The 25174-nt window shown below is 44.8% G+C and overlaps 1 protein-coding gene across 1 annotated transcript in view; it reads right to left on the bottom strand.

Annotated features, from left to right (window-relative positions):
- ITPKA (inositol-trisphosphate 3-kinase A) overlaps positions 1-15851 on the bottom strand; it is a 38074-nt gene extending 22223 nt beyond the window's left edge. The window contains exon 1 of the mRNA XM_065684259.1: positions 15081-15851. Within this exon, the coding sequence (XP_065540331.1) occupies positions 15081-15584 (504 nt within the window). The 5' untranslated portion in view covers positions 15585-15851. The remainder of the gene's footprint in view (positions 1-15080) is intronic.
- Between the last annotated feature and the right edge of the window lie 9323 nt (positions 15852-25174).

Below are 25174 nucleotides of genomic sequence, written 5' to 3'. Positions count from 1 at the left end.
ACCACGCTCAAGATAGGCTGGGCTAAATCTTCAGAGTCATGAGAAACACACTGTTATAAGCAGAAACAGCACAGTGAGACAGAAGACTCAGGTTCCCGTGTTTTCTCCTCTGTCATGCCTCACCATGCAGTGAGAGGCGTATGTTGTTTTGCTTCGCTACCTTTCAGGATGCTCGGTAAGCTCACTGGATATTCACTATGTCTGAACTAAAGGAAGGAGTGGAGAGAAACAGACAGTCAGTATCAGACTGAATTAATAAGAGTACAAAGTCCAATGTCTCACCCCATAGTTGGATTATACCTATAATTCCAGGAGCTCCTCTCCAAATCAGAGGAAAATGAAGCGCAAAGCAGCAAAAGCATTGCTTGTCTTCCTGCAAACAGCATCAAGAGCCACAGGGTGCTGACTATTCTGCGGGAATCAATGTTGGCATTTTGTTTCTGATCATTATCAGGTGAAATACCCACAACCTTTATGTCATTCCCAGGCCAAAAGTCAAAATAGTCAAGGAATTAGACGGCTTTAAAGCTGCACTGTCACAAGGGTTTCCTTCACTTTTCTCACTGAGATGTTGTAAAAGCCAACACTATTCACTGAAAGACAGATTTTATTTCAGTAAGAATCAACGTTTTCTGTTTTAAGGGATACTGAAATGTCTATCTTTGATAGCAGGCATTAAACAGGGCCATTATCTCTACCTCTGCAGTTTGTGCTGTGCTCTGCCCTGAAAGACACTGCTTCTCTAACAGGATGAAGCTCTGCCCCATGTCCCTGCTAAGCACAGGAAAATTTAACCAAAGGCGGTTCTGCCCCTACCAGGGTTCTGCCAGAACATCAGTCTCACTGGAAACTGAAATGTTATTATCCAAGAAGTAAATGGAAAGTTCCTCACTACAGGAAAGTTGAGTCACTGTCAGAGCCCAGACATTTGAGATTTATCCAGGCTGTCCATCACTCACAAAAATTTTGTGGTAAATCAAACATCGCTTTAGCAGATGGTGTGGCAGAAGGAAAGAAATCTTTCTTAACCTCCAAAACAACTGCAGTTTGAGTCTTCAAAAACTGCCTATGCCACAGTTTAGCAATCTGAGATTCTCTGCCCGTCCTCCATTTACCCTCCACTTGTCACGGGTCACCGACTGACATTACTGGTCATATGAAAGGGACATCTAGAAAGACAACACCCTTTAGATGAAAAAATGAACCTAAGATCCCCCCAGGTAAGACACAGAATTACCAGTTTCAAACAGGATGAATCTTTAGGAATGCTTAAAACCCGAACACGTCCACACTTCTCTATCTATAGACCAACAAACAGGTTTAGCCTAAAACACAAGCACAATTCGTTAAGGCACGAACGCATCGTCTGTGAACTGTGTATGACCTCAAATCCAAATGTACCACGACAAGCGCCAATCCACTTAGATCAGGTGTAGTTTCTGCATGACATCAAGAGAGAGTGTGTTCTGGCCACAAGCCAGGAAATAACTTGAAGAAGCTGTTCTCCCCTGAGTGAACTCCAGGCACTCGTGAAGGAAGCTGAGCGTGTGCTCCCTTCTTATTTGCTAAGGTGGTGCAGATACACGCACAGCTCTGTCCTGCCTGCCAGCAGCTCAGGGCTAGGCTCACCACCCGTTTAACACCCCAGTGACTCAGTATCCACAGGAGAAACTTCAGTCTGAGCACATAAATGAGGGAAATTGTAACGCCTGTCCCTTATTACATTTCCCCATCCGCCACAAACCACTACCATCGGACAGAAATTGCAAAACTGTCTTCTATTAACTGGTCAAAAACTCCTCTCTTCCCATCCCTAGGAGGTTCGGTTAACGAACACGTTAAAAGCTTACTATGCTTTCAACATATCCTTGTGTGAGGACATCAAAATCACTTACAACTTTGTGATCCTGCCTGAAAAGAATGCAATGCTGTAACAGTGGAAGGCTACTGTGCTATAACTCATTTCAGGTTAGCATATCAGCTAGAGATACTTATATCTTGGCAGGACATGATCCCTTTCTATGCTTTATTTCCCATTTACCTAAAAGGTATTAAAACATTCATTTAAAAAATTAAGTCCCTCACACCAAACCAACACTTGTCTGTAATTCAGGGTTTCCGAAGTTATTAACATATAACTTGGATACACACATGTATATATATGCACATACACAGAAAGAGGTTACTGACAGGTCTTCATTTTCAAAATGTACTTATATGACTCTTTTCCTTCCTACCATGATAATTCAACTTTTAACATTCTAAAACGTCCAACACTCATTTACAAAAGATTTCAGCAAACTCTACTGCTTCAGGATGGGATCTAGGTCCAGACACATGCCCTTTTGCTGCTTCAGTTCCCCCAGCTGCAGGCTATAATAGCTCCACTTCAGAACACCACTAAACAATTTAAGTAATTAATGCTTGCAAACTAAATTCGAGGCATGTAAATAAGGCATCCAAGTATTCAAATAAACAGCAACAGCATTAAGTGAAATGGATTATTAGAGTCTAAAAATCTCACGTGAAAACCAGGTAAGACATTCACTGGTAACAGTTTGCCATCTGCTCCTCTAATCTATCACAATATCCAGTACTCTGATTCTTCTCCTTTGTCTCCTCCAAACTCACACCTCCATTTTGCTCTAAAGAAGCATAAGCAGTTACTACTTCATCTATCATGTACGCCACTGTTCAAATATGGCCCACCCTTTGCAATGGAATGTGAGTGTCAACATGCGATAGGCACTGTTATTTAGTGGGGTGTGGTATTTACCTAGGGGAAGGCCATATCCTTCAGCAGCCACTTTAATAACTCTGAGCTTTAGCATAATAACTGAGATTATTCCAAACCACTGTGTCGAAAGGACTAAAAACCCCAAAACCCCACCACCAAAACAACACAACGAAACACACAAACCAAAACCACAGTCCTATTTTGCTTAGCATCACAACAGTACAAGTAAAGCCAATGCCCCAGACAAGATGGGAGTCCTCAAATGGAATATGGAAATGATGGAGACACCATCATTATATAGAAATTATATGGAATTATATGGAAATGGGGACCCTTCACCTTCCCCCATAGGAGGGAGAGGACCTTCTGGGTTATGAGGTAGTTGTTTGGTTTTGGAGCAAACCTAAGATTATGGAAACTCTCCCTGCCCCAAGTAGCACTAGAAACTATGTATGGCATCCAGAGAAAAGATGACTTCTCCCTTGAGCAAAACTGCAGATCAAAAGAGAATTTCTGATAACAGAGCAACATAAAAGTTGAATTCCTCCTCCGTATGAGAAACAGGTAGTCCCTGTAGACATGGGATTACTTAAGATTTTAGTTTCCATAACGTTGCCTTAAGAAAGAGTCAAATTCAGATCTTACATAAGCAGGAATGACTCAATGAAAGACTGAAACTGAAACAAGGCATCTGCCTTCCTGAAGAGTTGTGGGTGTTTGAACAATAGTGAATGTGTTGTACAGAGTATGTTTCCTCTGCCTTGAAGGTAAACACATGTGTTTACACTCAAGATACTGGAGATCCCACCTTTTTAGAAACACAAGCATTAATTGCTAATTATTGAGACCCACCTAAAAATAAAATAAACAGGGTGTAGTTTATACATAGCCATTTATCTACCAAAACTTTCATCTCATAGTAAAAGAGACTAAAACCCCCATAAAACTTATGAATTTAATACTGTTGGCTCCTAGCAACAGAACTGCAAGCCACATTCTTATATCCCTCACAACCACCTACACCAGCCTCCCTAAATATGGAGCAAGCAGCAGCTTCTATGCTAGATTGGGTATGAGTAGCAGAACCCAAGAGTGACCAACATCAGTACACTGGGGCTCAGCAGACAAAGAGAAGATTGACATTGAAATATCATTTGCAAGCAGTTTATGACTTACATGGCACACAGGGGAACAAGCCACGCAAAGAAGTTAACTTCACAAGCCAAGACTGATTTTGCTGCCTTGTCTGCAATTTTTCTTGAAGAATGTAAAATGAAAATTGGCAACTTGGCTGCATTCATCATATAGCCACCCCTGTCCCAGACGGGATTGCTGCCTATACAATCAGAGGACTGAAAAGGCAGGCTGGGATCAAGACACACGACGATGACAATGGGAGAGGATGTATTTCTAGAGAGAAAGCAGAATATCCCAGTGGATAAACAGGGACACAGAAAAAAAAAATATCATTAGCTTTCTGTCACTCCAATTTTAATACTGGAATGGGAAACCATGCTCAGGACATGGGGCAATCCTACTGCTGGAGAATGACTTGGAGACTGCTGGTGTAGTGATCAACAAGCATAGAGCTACCAGATAGCACGGGACTTCTCCCTCCCACCATCACCTCACTGCTGAAGGCAGTCAGTCACATATTCTTGCTTGGTCTCGCTATAAACTTTGGGTAAACAAGTAATGAAACTGTTACAGGGGCCTGATTAGTGCCCAAGACCATGCAGATTATGAGGCCAAGGAACTCCAGACACTCACTTCTTCCTAACATATTTAAAATACGGCTTCATTATTTTTTCTACTGAATGCCTTTGGTAGCATGGTGGCATCATGAGCAAGTGATAGGCAAAAGCAAGTCTGAAAGCCAAGAATCTCCACTTTAAATCTTCTCATAGGCCTTCCAACAGAATGGCCCTATCTGTCCTGAACTGGGTACCTCTGGATTAGTACAAAGGCAAAATATTTCCTGAATTTTCTAAATTCCACAGAGAAAGACAATACAAACTGTATCCAATTATCAGCACAAAATTGCGACACTCAGCATCTCGCACTACAAAAAGCGAAAGCTGGAGCGTAGGAAGGTTTCCTAGTTTCTTCAGATTATATTCGCCTCTGAACAAAGCTGACCCTTTGTGGAACCGGCGCTGCTGTTCCTACAGAACATGCATGGGTGGGAATGGCTGAGGAGGGAACCCACAGCAATCCCAGATTACCATCATTAGAACATTCAGGTCAAGTGCACTTAGCCAACAACCCACTCAAACCTCACAAAAGATAACAAACAGCTGATCTGCACAAACACTGTTCACAGAGATTTTTATCCTTTTTATCACGGCATCACATAAAGCATACAGCAATGGAGAAAATTACACAGACCACCTTTTAAGACCTGCTCTAGTTCTGCCTCTTTCAGAAGATCAGGGTCTCAAAAGCCAGATTTCCTGTACAGCCACCAAAACACAAGATGTCTTTCTATTTCTGTGTATCTCATTCTTCTGAGAATTGCTCTAAATTTACTCACCTCAAAGAAAGACAAAACCTGTTTGCTTCAGACCAAACAATTCCAAAGCTTCAGCTTTTTCCAAGGCTCAAAAAACATACATATTGATGTCACTAGGAAATTTCTCATGAATCCTCTGAAAAGCTTGCTAACTGAAATTTGGCAAAAGGAGAGTTTTCAGAGAAGCAGGTTACAGGAAGAGCAGAAGTCAATCTGACCAAATCTGGCAAACGGTAAGAACAAGTTCATTTGCAGTAGCTGCTCATTAGTCTTTAGAAATTGCCTTTTGTGGAGACTGCTGGGCAAAGCATACACAAAGGACTGATGGAGCTCAGCTGTGAAGCGTATGTTCCCATCCCACTCTTCAGACACAGGAGGTGAGCTTGAGAAGGCTCAGCTGTGCATGAAGCACAAGGCAGCTGTGACCCACGTTTGTCCTGTACAAGAAGGCCATCTCTCACCAGGCCTAAAGAGCCTCTTCAAGTACAGCACTCCTTCGAGTGCCCTCTTTAGCACAGGCATGTTAAATGGGCCACCCAGCTCATTCTGCCGCACATGCTTCAGAAACGGTGGATGAAACATCATTGTCATGTGTCATCATCTTCCACTATTGGAACCTGTTCTGATGCAGAATTATGTTTGCACTGGAACTTTAATTATGTCTTAAATGCAAAACTGAGTACTCAAAAGCTAGAAATTTTCAGAATTCAAGTTTCAGGTGCAAATTTTAGTTAGTTATCCTCTCTATGGCAATGCTTACCCTTTCCTGCAGAGCTTATGATATAGTTTTTAATTACATAATAACATACTGTGGTTCTATTCATTCAGTGTAAACAAACAATTCCTGACACTATAAAAAGCAGCTCTTTGTTTTTATTCTGTACTCAGTGGCTTTACCATTTTTACTTCACTTACTGGAAATCTACCATAAACATAGTTACTAAATTGTACGTGGTAGCTTAAGACAGGCACCACTGCAGTAGTAAAGTGTTTTCCAAATTGTTATGAATTTGTTTTCACAATCTCTGCAACAAATTGTTTTGCTCATATCTGACAGGGAAAATACCGCAGGAAATGTAGGTTAATATGAAAAGTACCCACTAATTCTGAAAGCCCAATCTGAGGCATCACTTTTTGCTTTTCCTAATACCTGCGGGTTTATAATATTGTAGAATAGCGTTGTAGAACAATTCCAATTAACTTCAGTTGCAGGTAAAAATGTTCAGCATTTTTGCTAGCAAGACCCATACTCTCAAGTCACAGAATCATGGAATGGTTTGAGTTGGAAGGGACCTTAAAGATCATCCAGTTCCAACCCCCTGCCACAGGCAGGGACACCTCACACTAGCCCAGGTTGCTCCAAGCCCCATCCAACCTGGCCTTGAACAGTGCCAGGGATGGGGCAGCCACAGCTTCTCTGGACAACCTGTGCCAGTGTCTCACCGCCCTCACAGTAAAGAGTAAATCCAATCTAAAACTACCCTCTCAGTTTTAAGCCATTACCCCTTGTCCTATCACTGCATACCCTTGTAAAAAGTCCCTTTCCAGCTCTGAAGTTGAGTGAGAAGGAAGACATGCCCATGCTAAAAAGGGCACTCAAAGGAGTACTGTGCTTGGAAAGGCTCTTTGGTTCCAGTGGGAAAAGTCCCTCTTGTATTGTGCAAACCTGGGTCACAGAAGCCTTGTGCCTCATGCACAGCTGAGCTTCCTAAGCTGCCTCCTGTGTCTGAAGAGTGGCATGGGAACAAACCCTTCACAGCTATCTCCTTGTGTGCATTACATACAGATTCTGACCAGCGCCAACACCTCAAAGGTGAGTAGTAGTAACCTACATTTGATTCTGCACTCCACCACAGGAAGCAAAGGAAGTAGGGCACAGAAATGACATGCCATCCACAGCGAACCTCACTGAGAAGAACCACTGCAGTGTTCTCAACTGTATGGAGCTACTTGAAAAAAACAGATCTAAGACAAGACACAAAGAAAGCTGTGTTCTCTGTGGCAGCTCAGGGTAGTGAAGGCAGCTAAAAGCTAAGACTGTGTCATTTATGTCAGGATGTGACAGGGACCAGGGGACAATCATTTGCGTTGACAACAAACGGTGATTTCCTATCAGCACTGGAAAACACAGACATACTCTTTCTATGCAGTGTTCAATATAATTTACCAAGAGACATTACCCTTATTCACATGAAAATTGTATGAAGACTACAATAGTTTGTACTTTTCTCTGATACATCATAAATGAACTGTGCCATTGCCACTAGCTTTCTTATTCACACAGTTCTACGACACCCCAACTTCCTGCAAAACAGGTCATCATTTGGTGGACTGATGAATCATACACATTTCAGTTCCCATTACATGCAGACATAACATGTATCTATAGCTATTCTTTATCACCTGTAACCACACCTTTGTTATCTACATGGCTCAAGTATGGATGAGGTCAGAAGGCTGACGAGGAACAAATTGCAGTTGAATGTGAATAAAATAAAGGTGATATTTGTAGGCTGGGGTAAACAGTTCAGAGTTTGCATTCACTGCACCACCTTAGTTGGATATTCCAGCCTGTAGATAAGTAGTGATCCTGGATTCTGGGTTAATGCCAAGCTCCCACAAAGCAGCATCTGTGTCATGCTTGCTATAGTCATCAACTGGCTTGGAGATTCTGTCCCAAGCTCTAAATGTGGATTGTGCCAGGTCTATGATATTGCTTCGAATGAGCTGCCAGTTGGTCTTTGGCTAACTTCTTCCCAAGCTTGCCAAGGAATAGAAGGTTTGATAACAGGCAATAATAGCCAGGCCTGCTGGTTCACAGTAGGTTCTATAGCATCAGTCTCACACCTCCATGTTTTGGAATGTAAAGGAAAATTTCATCCCTTCTGGGAAGTTCAGCGTTTCTAGATACAAAAATCCCACCCAAATGCTGCTGTGTGGCTGTGTGTTATCTCAGAAAACATTCTCCATTACTGGTAAGAATGGATCAGTTAAGCACTAGAAATGATATACCAATGTATTTACTAGTCTGACACTGGATGAACAAGTAGCCTCTCTCTCTTCCCTATACTTTCGCTTAGAATGAGCTGATGGAGACTAACTCTTTTCCCTACCAACCCCCCTCCCCCCCCCCCCTTTTTTCTTTTTTTAATGGTATTTTTCTTCATATGTGCTATGGAGAGACAATCCATCTCACCCAACTTGTGGGCTTTTTAGAGAAAAACATTCTCTCTGTTGGTAGAGAATGTTGAGAAGAGCACTTGAAAATGCAATCTAAACCTACGCTACACAAGATGGACTGACAAGCCAATTTTTCCTGCCTCAGCCCCCTTTCTCTGCAAAAACTACATTGACAGAGAAGGCAGAAGAGAGACAAACAGTGACTTGACTGGTGCTGTGCGTAAGACAAGATCACTTTTTCCTTCCAAGATGTGCAAGGATAATATTACATTATCTGCCATCACATTTTATAGATAATCACCACAAAATGCTGTACAATGATCCTCAGTTCCTCTCAGTCACTAAACAGCTACCTACCACATAATGTGCATTCTCAGATTCCAAAAATATAAACTGTATTAAGTTGCATCACATTGTGTACATTTAATTAAACTGATTCACTTTAACACATTCCATTTATAATAAACTTCAGATGTGAGTGAAGAGGTTATTTTTGTCTATGTTAACCACCACACAAGGATGAACATGTTTTTAAATGAACATCACACAAGCTTAATAGGTAAAAGTGTCAGAACCCAAAAATACTCAGACATGCAAAAATTTCGAACTATTGCTCCAGCCACCACCCTTATTCCTTTTGAGACTGGCATGGGTTTTCATAAATAAATCTTCAAATCTGCTGAGTCAATGATTGCTTGAGAAAAGCCTGCTTAGATATGCCCTCTTTAGATACGAATGCGTCACCTAAAGATGAGGAGGATGAGGATGTTAACTTTCTTTCCCTCTTTCCAGATACAATAAGCATTATAAGAAGGTTTGAACTGTGGAATTGGACATGCAGAGAAACTTTTATAACATACCTAATCCAACAGGTCCATAAAAAAAAAAAAAATTGAGCTCTTTCAATTTTACACTATGCACCCAAGAAACATGTCCTTTAACGTAAAAACTAAGAGTGAAACTGCTTCAAAAGAAGAATCTTGTAGCCTCTAAGTCACCATTTCGGATATACCCATGATCAGAAACTCGGAACCAATAAGACAGTTAATTGGCTCTCTCTTAACTGATTTGGCAACAGCTAACTTGTTTCCTACTAGACAAGAATCCATATTACTAATAAACAGTCACCACTAGAACTGATACTGCTGATGTTTCAATATACTCCACCACTCACGTACAAGTGGCGAAGAAATCATCCTCAAGCTAAGAGAAGGCTCCCAATTTAGAGGTTTGGCCCAATAACTGTGCAATGTGGAACATACTGCATGCCTCATCCCTGGCGACATTCCAGGCCAGGCTGGATGTGATTCTGGGCAACCTGATCTAGTGGAAGATGTCCCTGCTCATTGCAGGGGGGTGGACTAGATGACCTTTGGTATGTCCCTTCTAACTCAAACTATTCTTTGATTCTACTTTTCTGCTGTTCACTTCATATTTGTTCAGCATACAAGAGAAAGATACCAGTATACAAGACTGTCATTATAAATCAGCATACTTTTTTAGAACCATGAAATGTATCCCATTAAAAGCAGTAGTTCCATGAGCAGCAAACTAATGAAGCCTGGTTTCTACATGAGTGGTAGCTACCATCCTGCACCCTTATTGGAATAGCTACAGCTTGTTACTGTCCCCTTACAAGCTTGTGCCAAAAAAAACTCCAATCCCACCCACATTTCCACATCCCCCCACAAATTCCTCACCCTCCTCCCCTGTCCCCCAACTAATGTCTTCCATGTTCCCTAACCTCACCAGCATTCAGCACTGTATGCTCCCTCACATGCTTTCTCCTAACTACCCTCAGGACAAGAGACCCAACCTGCTGTGGCTGGCTCAAGCAGCAAGCACTAATGCACTACCCAGTATGCACATGCCAATTTGTTAGTTAAGCAAAATAGAAGGCAACTGTTGAACTCATCTTGCACCTTCTTCCCCTGAGAAGGTACACACTTATTTTGATTTCCTCTCTTCTACCCAGAGACTCATCTTTGTGGAACTTTAAAGAGTTCTTAAAGAAACTTTGAGATGTCTATGCCACTGCCAAATTTGGCTGAAATCTACTAAAGTTGTGAAAATAGAATTGATAGAGTGATTACACAAGCTTTCTTTCCTCTGGAAAGTGGGCTAAAAGCCCATTAACAGTCTTACTTATGTCATCCCTTCATTCCCATTCTTCATTTAAAAATAACAATTCTATTCTACTGCATTAGCTTATGTAACCCACCCCTGAGCCAAACTACTTGAAAATGTTGGTCTGTGTTTATTAAGTGTGTGTGCCTCTCTATATGTTTGCCCATTTTAAGGTGCTTGGTATTATGAAAAATAATGGTGAGATCATCAGTGAAACCAAATAAGCTTCACTAACAGCTATCCCCCAAAGTTTCTGGACTGGTATCACTGCAAGCAAGAACTGAACTGCTTTTTCTCTAGCAAGCTGTCAGCTGTTCTCATGGTTACAGATCTAGGAATTTGGAATGACAGGTCACAGTTATGAGAACGAGTAGATTTATTTGGCATGTTTCTATCTAGTAAATAACATTCTCCTATGCAGAGGACAAGAGGCTGCTGTACATTCTCATAGTGTTTATTCTCTGTGAAAACCATGTTTTAAAGTCTCTGTCCCAACAAAGAAGGTGCTAACCAGACTTATTTCTTAAAATTGCTCACTCGCAGAATGGAGACAAAAATATAGAACTCTTGCACTCTCTCCATTACTATAAATGGACCACTGGCACTTTCACTGCAAGATTCAACTGTGTATACACACTTCCCAGATGGCGTGAAGCAAGGGTAGAAAAGCACGCTTCCCATTTAAATGCAAAGGAAGGCAAGGGAATGTTAACTGCTGTCATAGGGCAAAATCTTTTCTGTCAATTGGCTATTTAAAAAAAAAATAATAAAAAAATCAACCATTTATTTTTTAATAATGGCCAAGATTTGTGAAACTCCAGCTATGGCATTATGCAAAGACATTAGCACAGCTATATGCAATTGGTTTTCACAGAGCCACAAGTTCAGCTTAACAGGACAGCAGCAGAACAGGCTTCTCCCACACTTGCAACTCTTCCTTGCTGGAGGGGTCTTCCTCCAGGAAGCCAGGGCAGTCCAATTGTCAAAGCCTCTGTTAATCACTGCAAAATTAAATGCAGAACTTGTGCTGAGGAACTGGAACACCACCCACTGAGCTTCTCTCAAAGGTGGGTCTGCCTAGATGGGAACAGCGCTTTGTCCATGCTGAGCCAGGTTGGGACTCCTCCTATGACTCATCAGTCATAAGTCCCAAGGTATTCACTCAAGCAGTAGGGGCCCTTATACTCCAGGGACATGCCCACATACTGCTCTCAATATGAAACAAAAATGTAATGTTGTCATGATGTGCCAATTCATCCAACTCAAAATGCTCTGTGAAATGCTTAGCTGAATCACTCCTCCTCTTGGAGAGCTCCATTTGCCTAGTGAGCTGCCAGGGAGAACCATCCTCCATGGGGTACAGTTGGAGACAGCACTCCCAGGCTTACCATCCCAGGATTTAAGGCCTGGTAACTCCAGGGCAGAAAGCCCTGTATACAGAGGAAGGGCTCCATTGTTTCACAAGGACCCACACAGTTAGCTTGAGAACACACAATATTTCAAAGACCCAACTGGTTCTTGATTTCCAGGTCAACAGAAGACAGGCCCCCAGCACAGAAGCCTGGGAGGACCTTCTTCAGCTTAGGTCTCGAGTTCCCGAGCCTGTAGATGGAAGCCTTGAAGCCCTGATAACAGGAACATTATCAGAATTTCTACTCCCACAGTTGAAGACCTGGGCAAGTTTCCAAGGTCTCTGGAAGGCACTGGTAGGCTTGACAGTGCAGCAGTGCTCCGAGCAATGGTCTGAGCTTAGCCATGAGGTACCAGGCTCTAAATTAAATTCTAACGTTTCCAAAGCAATGTCTAAGGAAATTCCAGCACAAAGAAAATTTTAAAATGTCACAATTCCCAATGGATTAGGTAACGGCAAGTTTGGCCCACCTCTGGCTTCAGTTTCCTCCAGAAAAGTCTTCATCCTATGCGTTCCACTAGGAGAACAAGCCCTCATCTATTAAAATACATGCACTAAAACCAAATACGAATAAAATTTGCCTCTAAACAGAATCTTCAAAACATAAACCCATTCCTCAGGTTATCATAAGATTTCTAGTTACGTCCACATTTACGTGCCTGCCTTGAACCCAAAGGCTTCTGTTCTAAAACATGCTTACTCATGCAGCCTCAACGTTAATTAGTAGAACGGACACATTCTGTAAAGTTCAACCCATACAGGTTCAAAACACAGGCCCCTACTTTAGTGAAGCAGTGAGCACGTAACACACCAAGAAAACAGTGTCTGTAAAGCCTGAACGGCTGAGCATAGGGACTGCTAGTATCACAGCATTGCCTGGTACCAAGAGACATCAAACACAAGGACAATCCTGTCCTGGTCACCTCCAGGTACGAGCAAGCACACGGTGCAGCCACCTAAGATGAAGGGCAGTATGCCTGACCATAGGAAAACTGCAGATTCCCAGGATATGACCTCTCAGTGGGTAATGCATCAAGGGAAGGAGGATGAACTACATAAGCATGCATTAAGCAGATTAAAGATTTGGCCCATTTAATTTATTAAGCAATGTCATGAAGTTGGTGATAACTTTGCTCTGCTGTTTCAGAGTCCTAGGCACCAGTCCCAGCTCTGGTCTGCCAACTTGCCACAGAGTAATGAGATAAAGAAAAGTCAGAATGCAGGCTCCTGGTGGGCAGTTTGCCCCATATTCCCCTACACTGCAGGCATGGAAGAGTAACTCGGCTTTTAAAAACACAAAGGATCTACCCTTTGAGTGAATACTTACTTTACCAATGAGCCATTAAAAAATCCTGCACTAAACTTGGGAAACCTGTAAAAACTTTCCCAAATACTGGAGTCTCATAATACTATTACAGTTCTTCACTTCCCACACACCCAAAATACTGAATGTCCTATTCATTAAACAGCTATTTTTAGTTTACTATAAACCATTGCTCTTTACTTTTACAACTTTTGTTTCTTGTAATTAAAAGGTGACCAAAGCCTTTTCCAACTTTACAGTGTCTAGAAACTTTACGTAATTTAAAAGTACCACTCACGTCCACTTACGCTTTAGATACATGCGCATCATTCCCTGTCACTCTACAGGGAAAGATATAGCTCCAGTGAATGATTTAGGACTCAATATTGCATATAATACCAATGACTTCAAGGATGCAGAAGCAAACCTTAAAGGTAGCATGGCTTCTTGCCTGACGAATTGGTTTTGCTTCTGCCTATGTTCATGGACAAGTTAACCAGATGCCACAACGTCATCTCAGAGTTCTCCCTATTGCTAAAGTGTTATCACTAAATTCTTGCTCCCTATTAACCACGAACACAGCCCACTGCAATAGCAGGGGTACTGAGTCAAAGGACCCTTAGGGCTTTTCCACCTTTTATTTTCTTTTCTTCTGCTGCTTTCACAAAATACCCTCTAGCACAACATGTATTTTAGAAAAGAAAGCAGAACAGTAGTCGTTTCCCCTACGCACCAGATTCTATCTCAGGATCAGTACAAATTAAGTAGTATTATTATCGGTTTCTTGATAGGCGTTATGATAAAGTACAAAGTCTTCTGTTTCTTTCTCTCTTCCAAACCCAGGCCACAAGTTGATGCGAACAAAACCGATGCTGTGCACAGCATTTCAGCCCCTGTACTATGCGTCCTCTACAGTAGTAAACCCACAATTACCATGAGAAAAGTCCAGCTGGAGGTTTCACCTATAAGTTGCTTCTTGCTTATACATTATTTCAGAACATATGCTCTGCTTGAAAACAATTCTGTGCCTACGAGCTGGCAGCAGAACAACAGTTTGAGGTCTCAAAAACGGTAGGAGGTGGAATTTGCTAAAGCAACAGATTTCAGCTACTTTGTACCCCAAGAAGCATACCATAAAGAGTCAGGCAAATATACATCAAAGATCATAAGAAAGCAACTAACTATATGCCTTTAAAAGTGCACTTCATGGATGAAAGCTGCCAAATTACAGAGGGGATTTACTGAGAAGAATGTGTTACTGCCAGAACGGACAAAAGCATGCATTCTACCCATTCCAAGCTCCTCCCCATCTCCTGTCATGCTCACAGTAAGAAGCAGATCAAAAATTGACAACCACAGACTCCAGGATTGAAAGAGACGAAGAAAAAAAAAATACCTGCTGGTAAATGGCTGGAAAAAATTTATTTTGGAAATCTGATAAAGGAGACTGGGAAAAAAAAAACAAAAAAAAACCCAAAAAACCAAAACAAACAAAAAAAAAACCCACCAAACCAAAACAAAAGGAAGCAGAAGAAAAGAACCCACTTACGATCCCCGCGTTCTCGGGACATCAAGCAGTTTCGCAGCAGGAAGGAAAGAGCGCGCACCTGGCCGGGTTTGAGGAGAGCCAACGTGCAGCAGCGTCTTTCAAACGGGCACAGCCGCCTGTATGCGGTACCGCGCTGCTGCCGGCCCCAGGACAGGAGTTTCGCGGAGTTCGCGTGGAGTTGGGTCATGGAAACCTCGCTCCAAGAGGGAGCTCCCCGCGGCAAACCGTCCCCTTCCCTCCCCGTCCCCCAAGAGCCCCTACCTGGTTGGTGTCCTCGCCGTGCTCCAGGTGCACGATGCCCTGGCTCCTGCACTCCGTGTCGCTCAGCACGTCGTCCTCAGAGTCCTCCAGGAGGGACGAGGAGCCGGTGGAGGACAGCGAGGAGGTGGAAAGCCGCCGGGACTGCAGGTGCAGCGAGCGGTCCGTCCTCAGCCAGCCGCCCTCCGTGCGCGGCGGCTGCGCTTGGGGGCTGCCCTGCGCCTCCTCGCTCTCCTCGGCGGTGACGGTGAGCCGGGGGATGACGGGCGGCAGCACCCCGTTGGGGGGCCGGCAGCCCCTCTTCGCCGGGTCGGGCAGCTGCCGGGCGGCGGCGGCGGCGACAGCGGCGCAGCGAGCCTCGAAGAGGGAGCGGAGCTCCCCGACGCTCAGCCGCTTGGACCGGCAGAGCTCCGGGCTGCTGTGCAGCCCCGCGCGGGGCTGCACGGCGCGGTCGGCGCCGGGCGCCTGCGGGGCAGCGCCCCAGGGCCGGCGGCCGGGCGTGTGCATGGGGGAGCGCCGCGCTGCCGCCGACCGCCCGGGAAACTTCTTTGTGGCTCAGCCTCCGGCCGCCGCTCGGAGAACGGCGGCGAGGCTCATCTCCAGCTCGCCCTCGCTGGGCAGCTCTGACTCACCCGCGGCGACAGCCGAAGGCAGCTACCGGGCCCGCTGACCCGCCGCCAGGGCCATAGGGGCACGACCAACCCGCCGACACCGCCCCGCTCCGCCTCGGCGCTGAGGGGAGGAGCGAGCCGCGCCGCGGGGAGCCCCGTCCCGCCCGCCCGCCTACTTCGCCGCCGCCCTTTTGGTTTCGCTTTGCCGGAGGTGCCGCCCCCCGCCTTACCTCAGCGCCCGCCGCCCCCGGCCGGGGGTCGCAGCTCCCCCGGGGCGCGCATGGCGGCTGCGCGGCGCTCGCGGGCCGGGGCAGCGCCCATCCGCGCTGAGGGGGAAGAGAGGCGGCCCGCCCCGGCGGGTGGTGGGGCTGCGGGGCAGAGCGGCCTCCCGCAAAGCCCGGCTTTCCCTCAGTCCGCGCTTCGCCGCCTGAGCCGTGCGGGAGCGGGGCGCCGTCAGCCCCAGGTGGCCGAGGTACCCGGCCCCCCCCGGCTGAACGAATGCCAGCAGAGAACACCCCCCCCGCAGCTACCTGCTGGGCTCCCACTCACTCCTCACCCGAATGCAGCGCAAGCAGGGGTGCACTTGCCATAGTAATCACTAAAACCTTCGGAATGTTAAAGGCATCCCCCCGGAGGGTTTCATCAGCTGAGATGGTTATTAAAACGAACAACTCTGGAACCAAATGCTGAAGTGTTCAACTTAGTTTTTGCTCATTTATCTCATTGTTTCCTTGCACTCTCCCATCTGTCTCTTGCCATCTGTTGTCTCTCTCCTGGTGCTCCGGCTGCGAGCTCCTTGCAGGAGGGGCTGCACTCACCCAGCACATAACACAGCAATGCACGGGCCGCACTGGGACTCCCTGGTCCTCTGACACCGTAAGTTATTGCTATCCATTCAGACTATTATGAATCTAGGGCTAAGATAGTCATAGAGGGCTAAGAATTATTCGGCTGCTGCTGACCATTTTATAGCCCCATCTTGCAAGTTGTCTTTGTAAAAGTCAGCTGGAACAGGCACCGAGCGACGTGTCTGCTCTCGTGCCACTCGCAGAGCCCCGGAGCAGGCAGGAAGGCAGCTTCAGGAATAAAACGTCAGAAATAAAGCTTCGTAAATAAAAATCCAGGTGTCTTCATGCGCTTTTCTGCAATTAGGTGGTGCCAAGCCGGGAATTTTGGGCTGTCTGAAATTCCAGACGAAATAGCCAAGGCTTGTGGTGGATTTAGTTCTTTAACCGGTTGGGGTTGTCCCAAGGAGCTGCCAAGGTGTACATGGTGGGGTGACAGCTACCAGCAAAGTGTGTAAAAACACTAGTGGTAAAGTACAGAAGAAAATGGTTGGCAGGAAAGCTTCTCACCAACAGAGAGAAGTGCCTGTAGGAGGGTATTCCTTCATGGTAGACCATAATGGGTTTAAGTTCTTTCTGGAAGAAGATAAAGAGTCACCACTTCAAGGATGAACTTTATAAATAGTTTCAAATTTTATAGTGCAGAAAGGCAGCCTCAAAATATGATGCCTGACAAGGCCTAATACATACCTAAAGTCGTAAGAGTTTAATATACAGCATGCATCCCTGGTGGTGTTCAAGGCCAGGTTGGATGAAGCCTTGGGTGGGATGGTTTAGTGTGAGGTGTCCCTGCCCATGGCAGGGGGGTTGGAGCAAGATGATCTTGAGGTCCTTTCCATAACCCTAACTATTCTATGATTCTATGATTTTATAATTGATGGTTTTATAAGAGGTCTCATGGTAGTGAATACATATTTTAGAATAGAAAACACAGAGGCCAGTTTTAAATGGCTATTCGAGATTACGCACACAGAGGTTGCACCCATTTAACTTACGCAGCTGTGGCAGCTTCCAGCTGTAGGTAAGCAAGATAGAAAAGCATCTGCGCACAGGCGAGAGGTTCAGTGGGATCTGTCACAGGCCAGACAGGAACCCCGCCAGGGAGCCTTGCTGCACGTGGAAGGACATTTTGGTTTCCAGCCTCTGTCGGCCGTTGCTCTGTCTGCTGACTCTGCAGTTACAGGGTTATGTGTGGTCTGTGATTAGGAAACCTTATTTAAAAGGTTTGCTTATTTAGGAAACCTTAACCTTAGCAACGGTTCTGAGATCAACAACTCACTCTGTATAGGGCTAAGATTAGTTAATAGTTAGGTCATAAAATACAATCTTAAAGGTTTTACTACTTTCAGTTAATGGGGATAGAAGCAAAATATATGCAAACATTTAATTTTAATTAATTAATGTGTGTAGAAAAATAGAAAAGTGTCCTTTCAATAATACTGATAAATGGTGATTGGTGATTGAATCTTATCTGGTTGGATAAGATTAGATGGGTTTAATTGACTGCTTTTATAGCATGTCAGCTTTAGAGGGCTACTGATCACTGAATTTTGTGTGAGATTTAACTCAAAGTCTTTCAACACTACCAAGAGAATAAAGAGATTCTTCAGTCAGTCGGGTATCACCACGTTTGTGTGGAAGTGCACAACTGTTTTAACAAGAGTGGTGCTCTCACTTCTGGCAAAGTGGCAATGACTCCTACTTTCCACTTGTGAAATCCTGCATTCCTGTCAGCAAAGGGCTGTCAGCATCCATTAATGGTGTTTGGCAGGAGCTAGATCTGATAACAGATACATGTGTCCCTGTTTTACAGGTAGGTAAACTGATGTACAGGCAGTACATGGGTTGACTACAGTCATATAGAGAATCAAGGGCAGAAACGGGTGCTTCAGATTTGCTCTCTGCTACTGTAACCACGAGATCATGTTCCCACCTCTAGGGGTAAAGAGTTTTGTTTATTGCAGCCGTTCTGATTCATACTGGTATTGCTTCTGGCCGCTGGGGCTCCTTGTTTCACACAGTCCTGTTACAAAATGAACTTTTGGCCTTTATTTCTTCATCGGGGACTGTAGTGATAGGACATGGGGCAATGGGTTGAAACTGAAACGGGAGATTTAGGTTAGATTTAAGGAAGAAATTCTTCACTGTGAGAGTGCTGAGGCACTGGAACAGGCTGCTGAAGGAAACTGTGAATAGTCCATCCTTATCAGCATTCAAGGCCAGGTTGGATGGGGCTTTGAGCAACCTAGTTTAGTGTGAGGTGTCCCTGCCCATGGCAGGGGGTTGGAACTAGATAATCTTTAAGGTCATTTCCAGCATAAACCATTCTATGATTCCCATGATATCCCTTTATAAACATTGTTATCCTTAATCTGTTGCTTGTTCTTACTTCCTTTTAGTTTGCATTCTTGTAGAGTGTATAAGCCTCGACAACACAGAGGTAAAGATGCTATGGGCACTTTGCAACAGATTATAAAACTTTCACATAGACAGTGGTTTAAATATGATGCAAAGGAGAGTCTTGGGCTTAACTTGGCCTAGTTGGTACATACAAAATACTTAACTGCCCACAAGAGACTTCTCAGAGGGCTCTGAGCGGGACAGCTGAGAAACACCATGTCCTTCAGTTCCTACCTGAGCATGACCTGAAATGTCATTGAGAGCTGTGATTCCCATGTCTCTCCTGGATACAACAAATGAAAGCAAAACAACATTTATAAGTAGTTATCTCTTTCAGGATACAATTGGGGGAGAAAAAAAAAGATGGATACGTTTTCATTTAGCAAGGCCCTTTTTCAGAACTCAAGGAAAGGTACATGGGCCTGGAAGCTGGTCGGTTCTAAGGGAAGATCCGACCTCTCCTAAGGGCTTTTTCTTCATGACTAAGGCTGAGGTTCCCTCCAGTGGCTGACGTGCAGATGACAGCTCCACCTGGAAAGTGAAAAAGAGACGGGCTGGCTACAGTCCCTGATGAAGAGTCCCTCCCCAGCATCCCTATAGGCCCCCTTCAGGTGCTGGAAGGCTGCTATAAGGTTTCCACGCAGCCTTCTCTTCTCCAGGCTGAACAGCCCCAACTTCCTCAGCCTGTCTTCATACGGGAGGTGCTCCAGTCCCCTGATCATCCTCGTGGCCTCCTCTGGCCTTGTTCCAACAGTTCCATGTCCTTTTCATGTTGAGGACACCAGAACTGCACACAATGCTCCAGGTGAGGTCTCACAAGAGCAGAGTAGAGGGGCAGGATCACCTCCTTCGACCTGCTGGTCACGCTCCTTTTGATGCAGCCCAGGATACAGTTGGCTTTCTGGGCTGCACGCACACTGAAGCTGGCTCATGTTCATTTTCTCATCAACCAGCACCCCCAAGTCCTTCTCTGCAGGGCCGCTCTGAATCTCTTCTCTGCCCAGTCTGTAGCTGTGCCTGGGATTGCTCCGACCCAGGTGTAGGACCTTGCACTTGTCATGGTTGAACTTCATAAGGTTGGCATCAGCCCACCTCACAAGCGTGTCAAGGTCCCTCTGGATGGCATCCCTTCCCTCCAGCGTATCAACCGGACCACACAGCTTGGAGTCATTGGCAAACTTGCTGAGGGCACACTCAATCCCACTGTCCATGTCAGCGACGAAGATGTTAAACAAGACCGGTCCCAACACCGATCCCTGAGGGACACCACTCATTACTGGTCTCCAGCAGGACATTGAGCCATTGACCACAACTCTTTGTGTGCGGCCATCCAGCCAGTTCTTTATCCACCGAGTGGTCCATCCATCAAATTGATATCTCTCCAATTTAGAGAGAAGGATGTTGTGTGGGACAGTGTCAAACGCTTTGCACAAGTCCAGGTAGATGACGTCAACTGCTTTACCCTTGTCCATCAGTTCTGTAGCCCCATCATAGAAGGCCACCAAATTGGTCAGGCAGGATTTCCCCTTAGTGAAGCCATGCTGGCTGTCACCAAGCACCTTGTTGTTTTTCATGTGCCTTAGCATGCCTTCCAGGAGAATCTGCTCCAAGATTTCCCCAGGCACAGAGGTGAGACTGACTGGTCTGTAATTCCCCGGGTCTTCCATTTTCCCCTTCTTGAAAATGGGGGTTATATTTCCCTTTTTCCAGTTGTTGTGAACTTCACCTGACTGCCATGATTTTTCAAATACGATGGCCAGTGGCTTAGAAACTTCATTCGCCAGCTCCTTCAGGACCCACAGATGGATTCCATCAGGTCCCACGGACTTGTGCACGTTCAGATTTTGAAGATGGTCTCGAACCAGATCCTCTCCTACAGTGGGCCCAAGGTCTTCATTCTCACAGTCCCTGCGTTTACCTTCCAAGACTTGGTTGGTGCCGTCAGAGCATTTGCCAGTGAAGACCGAGGCAAAGAAGTCATTCAGAACCTCAGCCTTCTCCAAATCCTGTGTAGCCAGTTCTCCTGATAGCTTCCGGAGGGGGCCTATGTTGTCCCTAGTCTGTTTTTTATTCGCTATGTACCTGTAGAATCCCTTCCTGTTATCCTTAACATCCCTAGCTTTAACATTATCTTAATAATGTTAAACATTATCCTTAACATTATCTGATGTGCAAGCACTTGCATCAATAAATGCAGGTCTTTATTTGTCAGATTAGTTTTTGTAGGCTATTTGCCACACTTCTCTGTGCAAGACTTGGAGTCTTTTTGACAAGAACTCTGGACATCTGCTCCATGAATGCCATATGAAAAAAAAGAATTAGGAATCTGCTTTTACCTAAGAAGCAGCAAAGCTGTAACTCGGACAGCAAATGTTAAAATCATACTGTGGCTGGATTATTAAGATGAGCAGGAACACAAGCAATGCTTCAGCTTCAGCTGAACAGCTTTGGCTGTCCCCTACCCTGGATCTCTGGCCCAGAATCTGGATTGGCACACACAGAAATTACTTCTTCCATTCCCCAGCCCTGCTGTCAGCTTAGCTGCTAGTACCCCATGGTGTTACCCCTAGGCAACCCAGAGGCTATGGAACATTGGTGACATGGAGAGGGAAATGCAAAGCTGCCGGGCAAACGCAGGAAAGATGCTGTTGGATTTAAGCAGTGGAATAAAGTTGGATGTAGATTCCAAGGATATGACAACTGACTTAGCAGGGAATACTGGGGTTTGAGCAGATCCTCGGCTAGGACGGAGATGTAGTACATTGGTGGAAGTGCACAAGGCTGTATAGATCTCAATGTGTGGATCACAGGAACCTGCGGAAAAGACAACGAACTGTGAAGGTCCCCTCGTGGCTGGAATTAAAATTACATTTCCAAGTCAAACGCCTGAACCAAAGTACCTCTAACTGTTTCTCTACCTTACATAGGCAGACGCAAGATGAGGGGGTTAGTGGGGAAGGAAACATGTCCCCTTGGAAAAGGGGTTGCAAGTGTTTGAGATCATAAAGTGATAGCCATGACAGTGAGAAAATACACAAGGATAAGGCCGGGGGGAGGAAGGAGTGTACCCAGCACCCTGCTGCCTAAATGACTCATAGTGGTCTGCTGACATACAGAGTGTAGAGTTACTCTAAAGGGAAGGGTGGAGAAGTAAGAGCCACACAGGAGGTGAAGACAGAGGAGCTTGCAACAGAGGGGAAAACACCTGGAAGAAAAACTACTTTCTCCCACATCTTCCCCATCTCATGCTGCAGAAAATTGCTGTTCTTCCTTACAAAAGGAACAGAAGAAGGCATTTTCTTCCCACTTTCCTCTCAGCCTGTCACCACTACTTTTCTCCCTCACACTCTTACTGCTGGCCTGGAGGAACAGAATAAAATCTGGGAGAAGAAGGAGCCCGAGGGTTGCTATTCCATGATGAGAAGCATGTGCTGAAAGAGGCAGCCAGGTGGTAACTGGCTGCAGGCTGTGAACTGTGTGCTGTCTCCTCAGAGCGCCTGCCGCTTTGTAGAAGAGCATCTGAGACACTGTCATGGTTTCTGCTTGTATTTTGCCTGTTCTCAGCTTAAATAAAAGAGTCATCTTCCACAACTGTCACTTTAGCATAAAATCCATGCAAGAATGTCATAACAAAACAAGAGGAAGTTTGGCTGTCATGTGTGTGAGATGATTACAGGTAACGCTTCACCTTAACAACCAGTTCCCTGTGAGCTGACTGAGAACTTAAATATGAAGATTTCATTTAAAGTTAATTACTCCAGTGAAACCACTTATTAGCTTTATGCTTTAAGTAAGCACAGTTGTTATTTTTGGCTTGCCATTCATAGTCCCTCAGAACTTTGGGGCATATTTGCCTGTGCTTACAGTCATGCTTACATTAAATTCTGTGGATTTACTCTTGGTTTATGATTGTGTAAAGAAGAGCAGGATGTGTTTCACTGTGTATATAGACAGGCTGTTGCTAGAAGTTTAATTCCCACTGTTCAACCTGCAATCCGGGGGTATAGTTAAAGAACAAACCATGGTTCTTACCTATCAGAAGATATTAAAGGGCACCTCAGGAAGAGGACATTCCACATTTAATACATCTGCATGTATAGATTATAAAAGTCCCTCCAGATTATGGAGAAGACTGAAAGTCTGAAATAGGTAGCTTAGATTTTAACAGAGATTCAAGCAGTGGTATTTATTACAGCAACAAATTTAATATACCTGAATTGAAATAATCTTTTTAATGGAGACTGCTACTACATATATGTGATCAAAAATTTATATCCCAACAGTCACAGTCTTTTATTTCCCTTTGCAAGAGGGAATTTTATGGACAACGCTTAGAACTTCATGCTGAACAATTGAATAGCTGGGGCTGGGGGGAGAGGAGAGAGGGAGGTTTAGTACATTAAAGATTTCTTTGTCCACGGTTTGCTTTGCCAGTTCATCTGACAGTGCTGCACTAAAAATCAAATACATCCTGAAAAGGTGTAGGCACACTGCAGTGATATCAATGATGCCATGGGTGCATTTTAAACAAAAGGTAAGCAGGAGTAATTACTAAACAACAAACAAGCAACTTTGTTTTAATGCAAGGGTCTCATTTGCACTTATGCAAAATTACTCAATGTTATTTAGAGGTTTTTTAGGATATAGAGGTGCTCTTTGGCATGACCTAATTGCAAAGTAGTGCAAATCTTTCTATAGCAATGCTCACCTTTCTCTGCTGACACACCCGTTTGCCCAGCTTTGTAGACTGGATCACAGCGTGATGAAGAACTTGACAGGGGTTTTTATTCACAGGACTTGATAATTTGTCCTCTGGAATCAACTGAAATACGAATAAAAGTAGAAATACAAGATGGAATAAAAATTGAAATAATTTGCAAAACTATTCAGGAGGCAATTTGGGATTTTTTATTGTTGTTTCATAAAACTAAATATCTGCATGCTTTTTATTTATTTGCCTGTGAGACGTACTTACAAATGCTTTCCTTACTTGAAGTCATAGGAACAAATTTGTAAGTACATGCTTACTTTCACTGTCTTTAAAGGGTTTTACACTACACGTCACTGGCATGTTCTTTATGTGAAGGGTATTGCAAAGGAGCATATTGCATAATGACTTGCAATCCCAAGCACAACTACAAGCTGTGTTGAGCCTGAGGAGAAGGGCTTGAGGGTACTGGTTAGTGAGAAGCTTAACATGACCCAGCAATGTGCACTCACAGCCCAGAAAGCCAACCCTATCCTGGACTGCATCAAGAGAAGTGTGGCCTGGAAGTTGAGGCAGGTGATTCTCCCCCTCTACTCTGCTCTTGTGAGACCTCACCTGCAGTCCTGCACTCAGCTTTGAGGAGTCCAACATAAGAAGGATGTGGACCTGTTGGAGTGAGTCCAGAGGAGGGCCATGAAGATGATCAGAGGGGTGGAGCACCTCTCCTATGAAGACAGACTGAGAGAGTTAGGGTTGTTCATCCTGGAGAAGAGAAGCCTCTGGGGAGACCTTAAAGCAGCTCCCAGTGCCTGAAGGGGCTGACAAGAAATCTGGAGAGGGACTTTTTACAAGGCCATGTAGTGACAGGACAAGGGGGATGGCTTTAAACTGACCCCTCCCGTGGCCTCGCAGGGCCCGGGACCCCTTTCAGCACCGCGGATAGCTCACAAGCCGCCGGTGGCCGCGGGCACCTTCCACCAGTCCCGGGATACCCGAGCCTTCCAAGTCGACCCTTCCTCCCGGAAAGTGTAACTGGGGTTTCCGTAGCAGCCAAGGGCAGCTTGCTTCAGTAGGGCAGGTCACTGCGGGCTCATGGTTCCAAAGCAGTGTGTAAAATCAAAAGAAAGCTTAATGCTTGCAACAAGTTACGTTGCTGGTTCTGTCTTCAGAGCGGAGAACCCATATGCTGTGGTCATCTACAAGTCCGCAAAACCACTGCTACTAGTAATGCCACTAAAAAGTGTCTGATAAGAGTTTTAAGCATTCAAGCAGCACCAACACTGTAACCGTAAGATCAATAATTAAATAAATAGCAGCCTTCCAGTCCCTAAAGGAATTGCCAGGAAAGCTGGAGAGGGGCTTTTTTTATGAGAGCATTTTATGAGAGCAAGTAGTGATAGGACAAGGGGAAATGGCTTTAAACTGACAGAGGGTAGATTTAGATTAGACATTAGGAAGAAGCTCTTCCCTGTGAGGGTGCTGAGGCGCTGGCACAGGGTGCCCAGAGAAGCTGTGGCTGCCCCATCCCTGGCA

The sequence above is a fragment of the Lathamus discolor genome, chromosome 6 (genome assembly GCF_037157495.1).
Source record: "Lathamus discolor isolate bLatDis1 chromosome 6, bLatDis1.hap1, whole genome shotgun sequence".
NCBI classification, from domain to species: Eukaryota; Metazoa; Chordata; class Aves; order Psittaciformes; family Psittacidae; genus Lathamus; species Lathamus discolor.
Note: the sequence above shows the minus strand (reverse complement) of the source record. Positions and strands in the feature narration are given on the sequence as shown.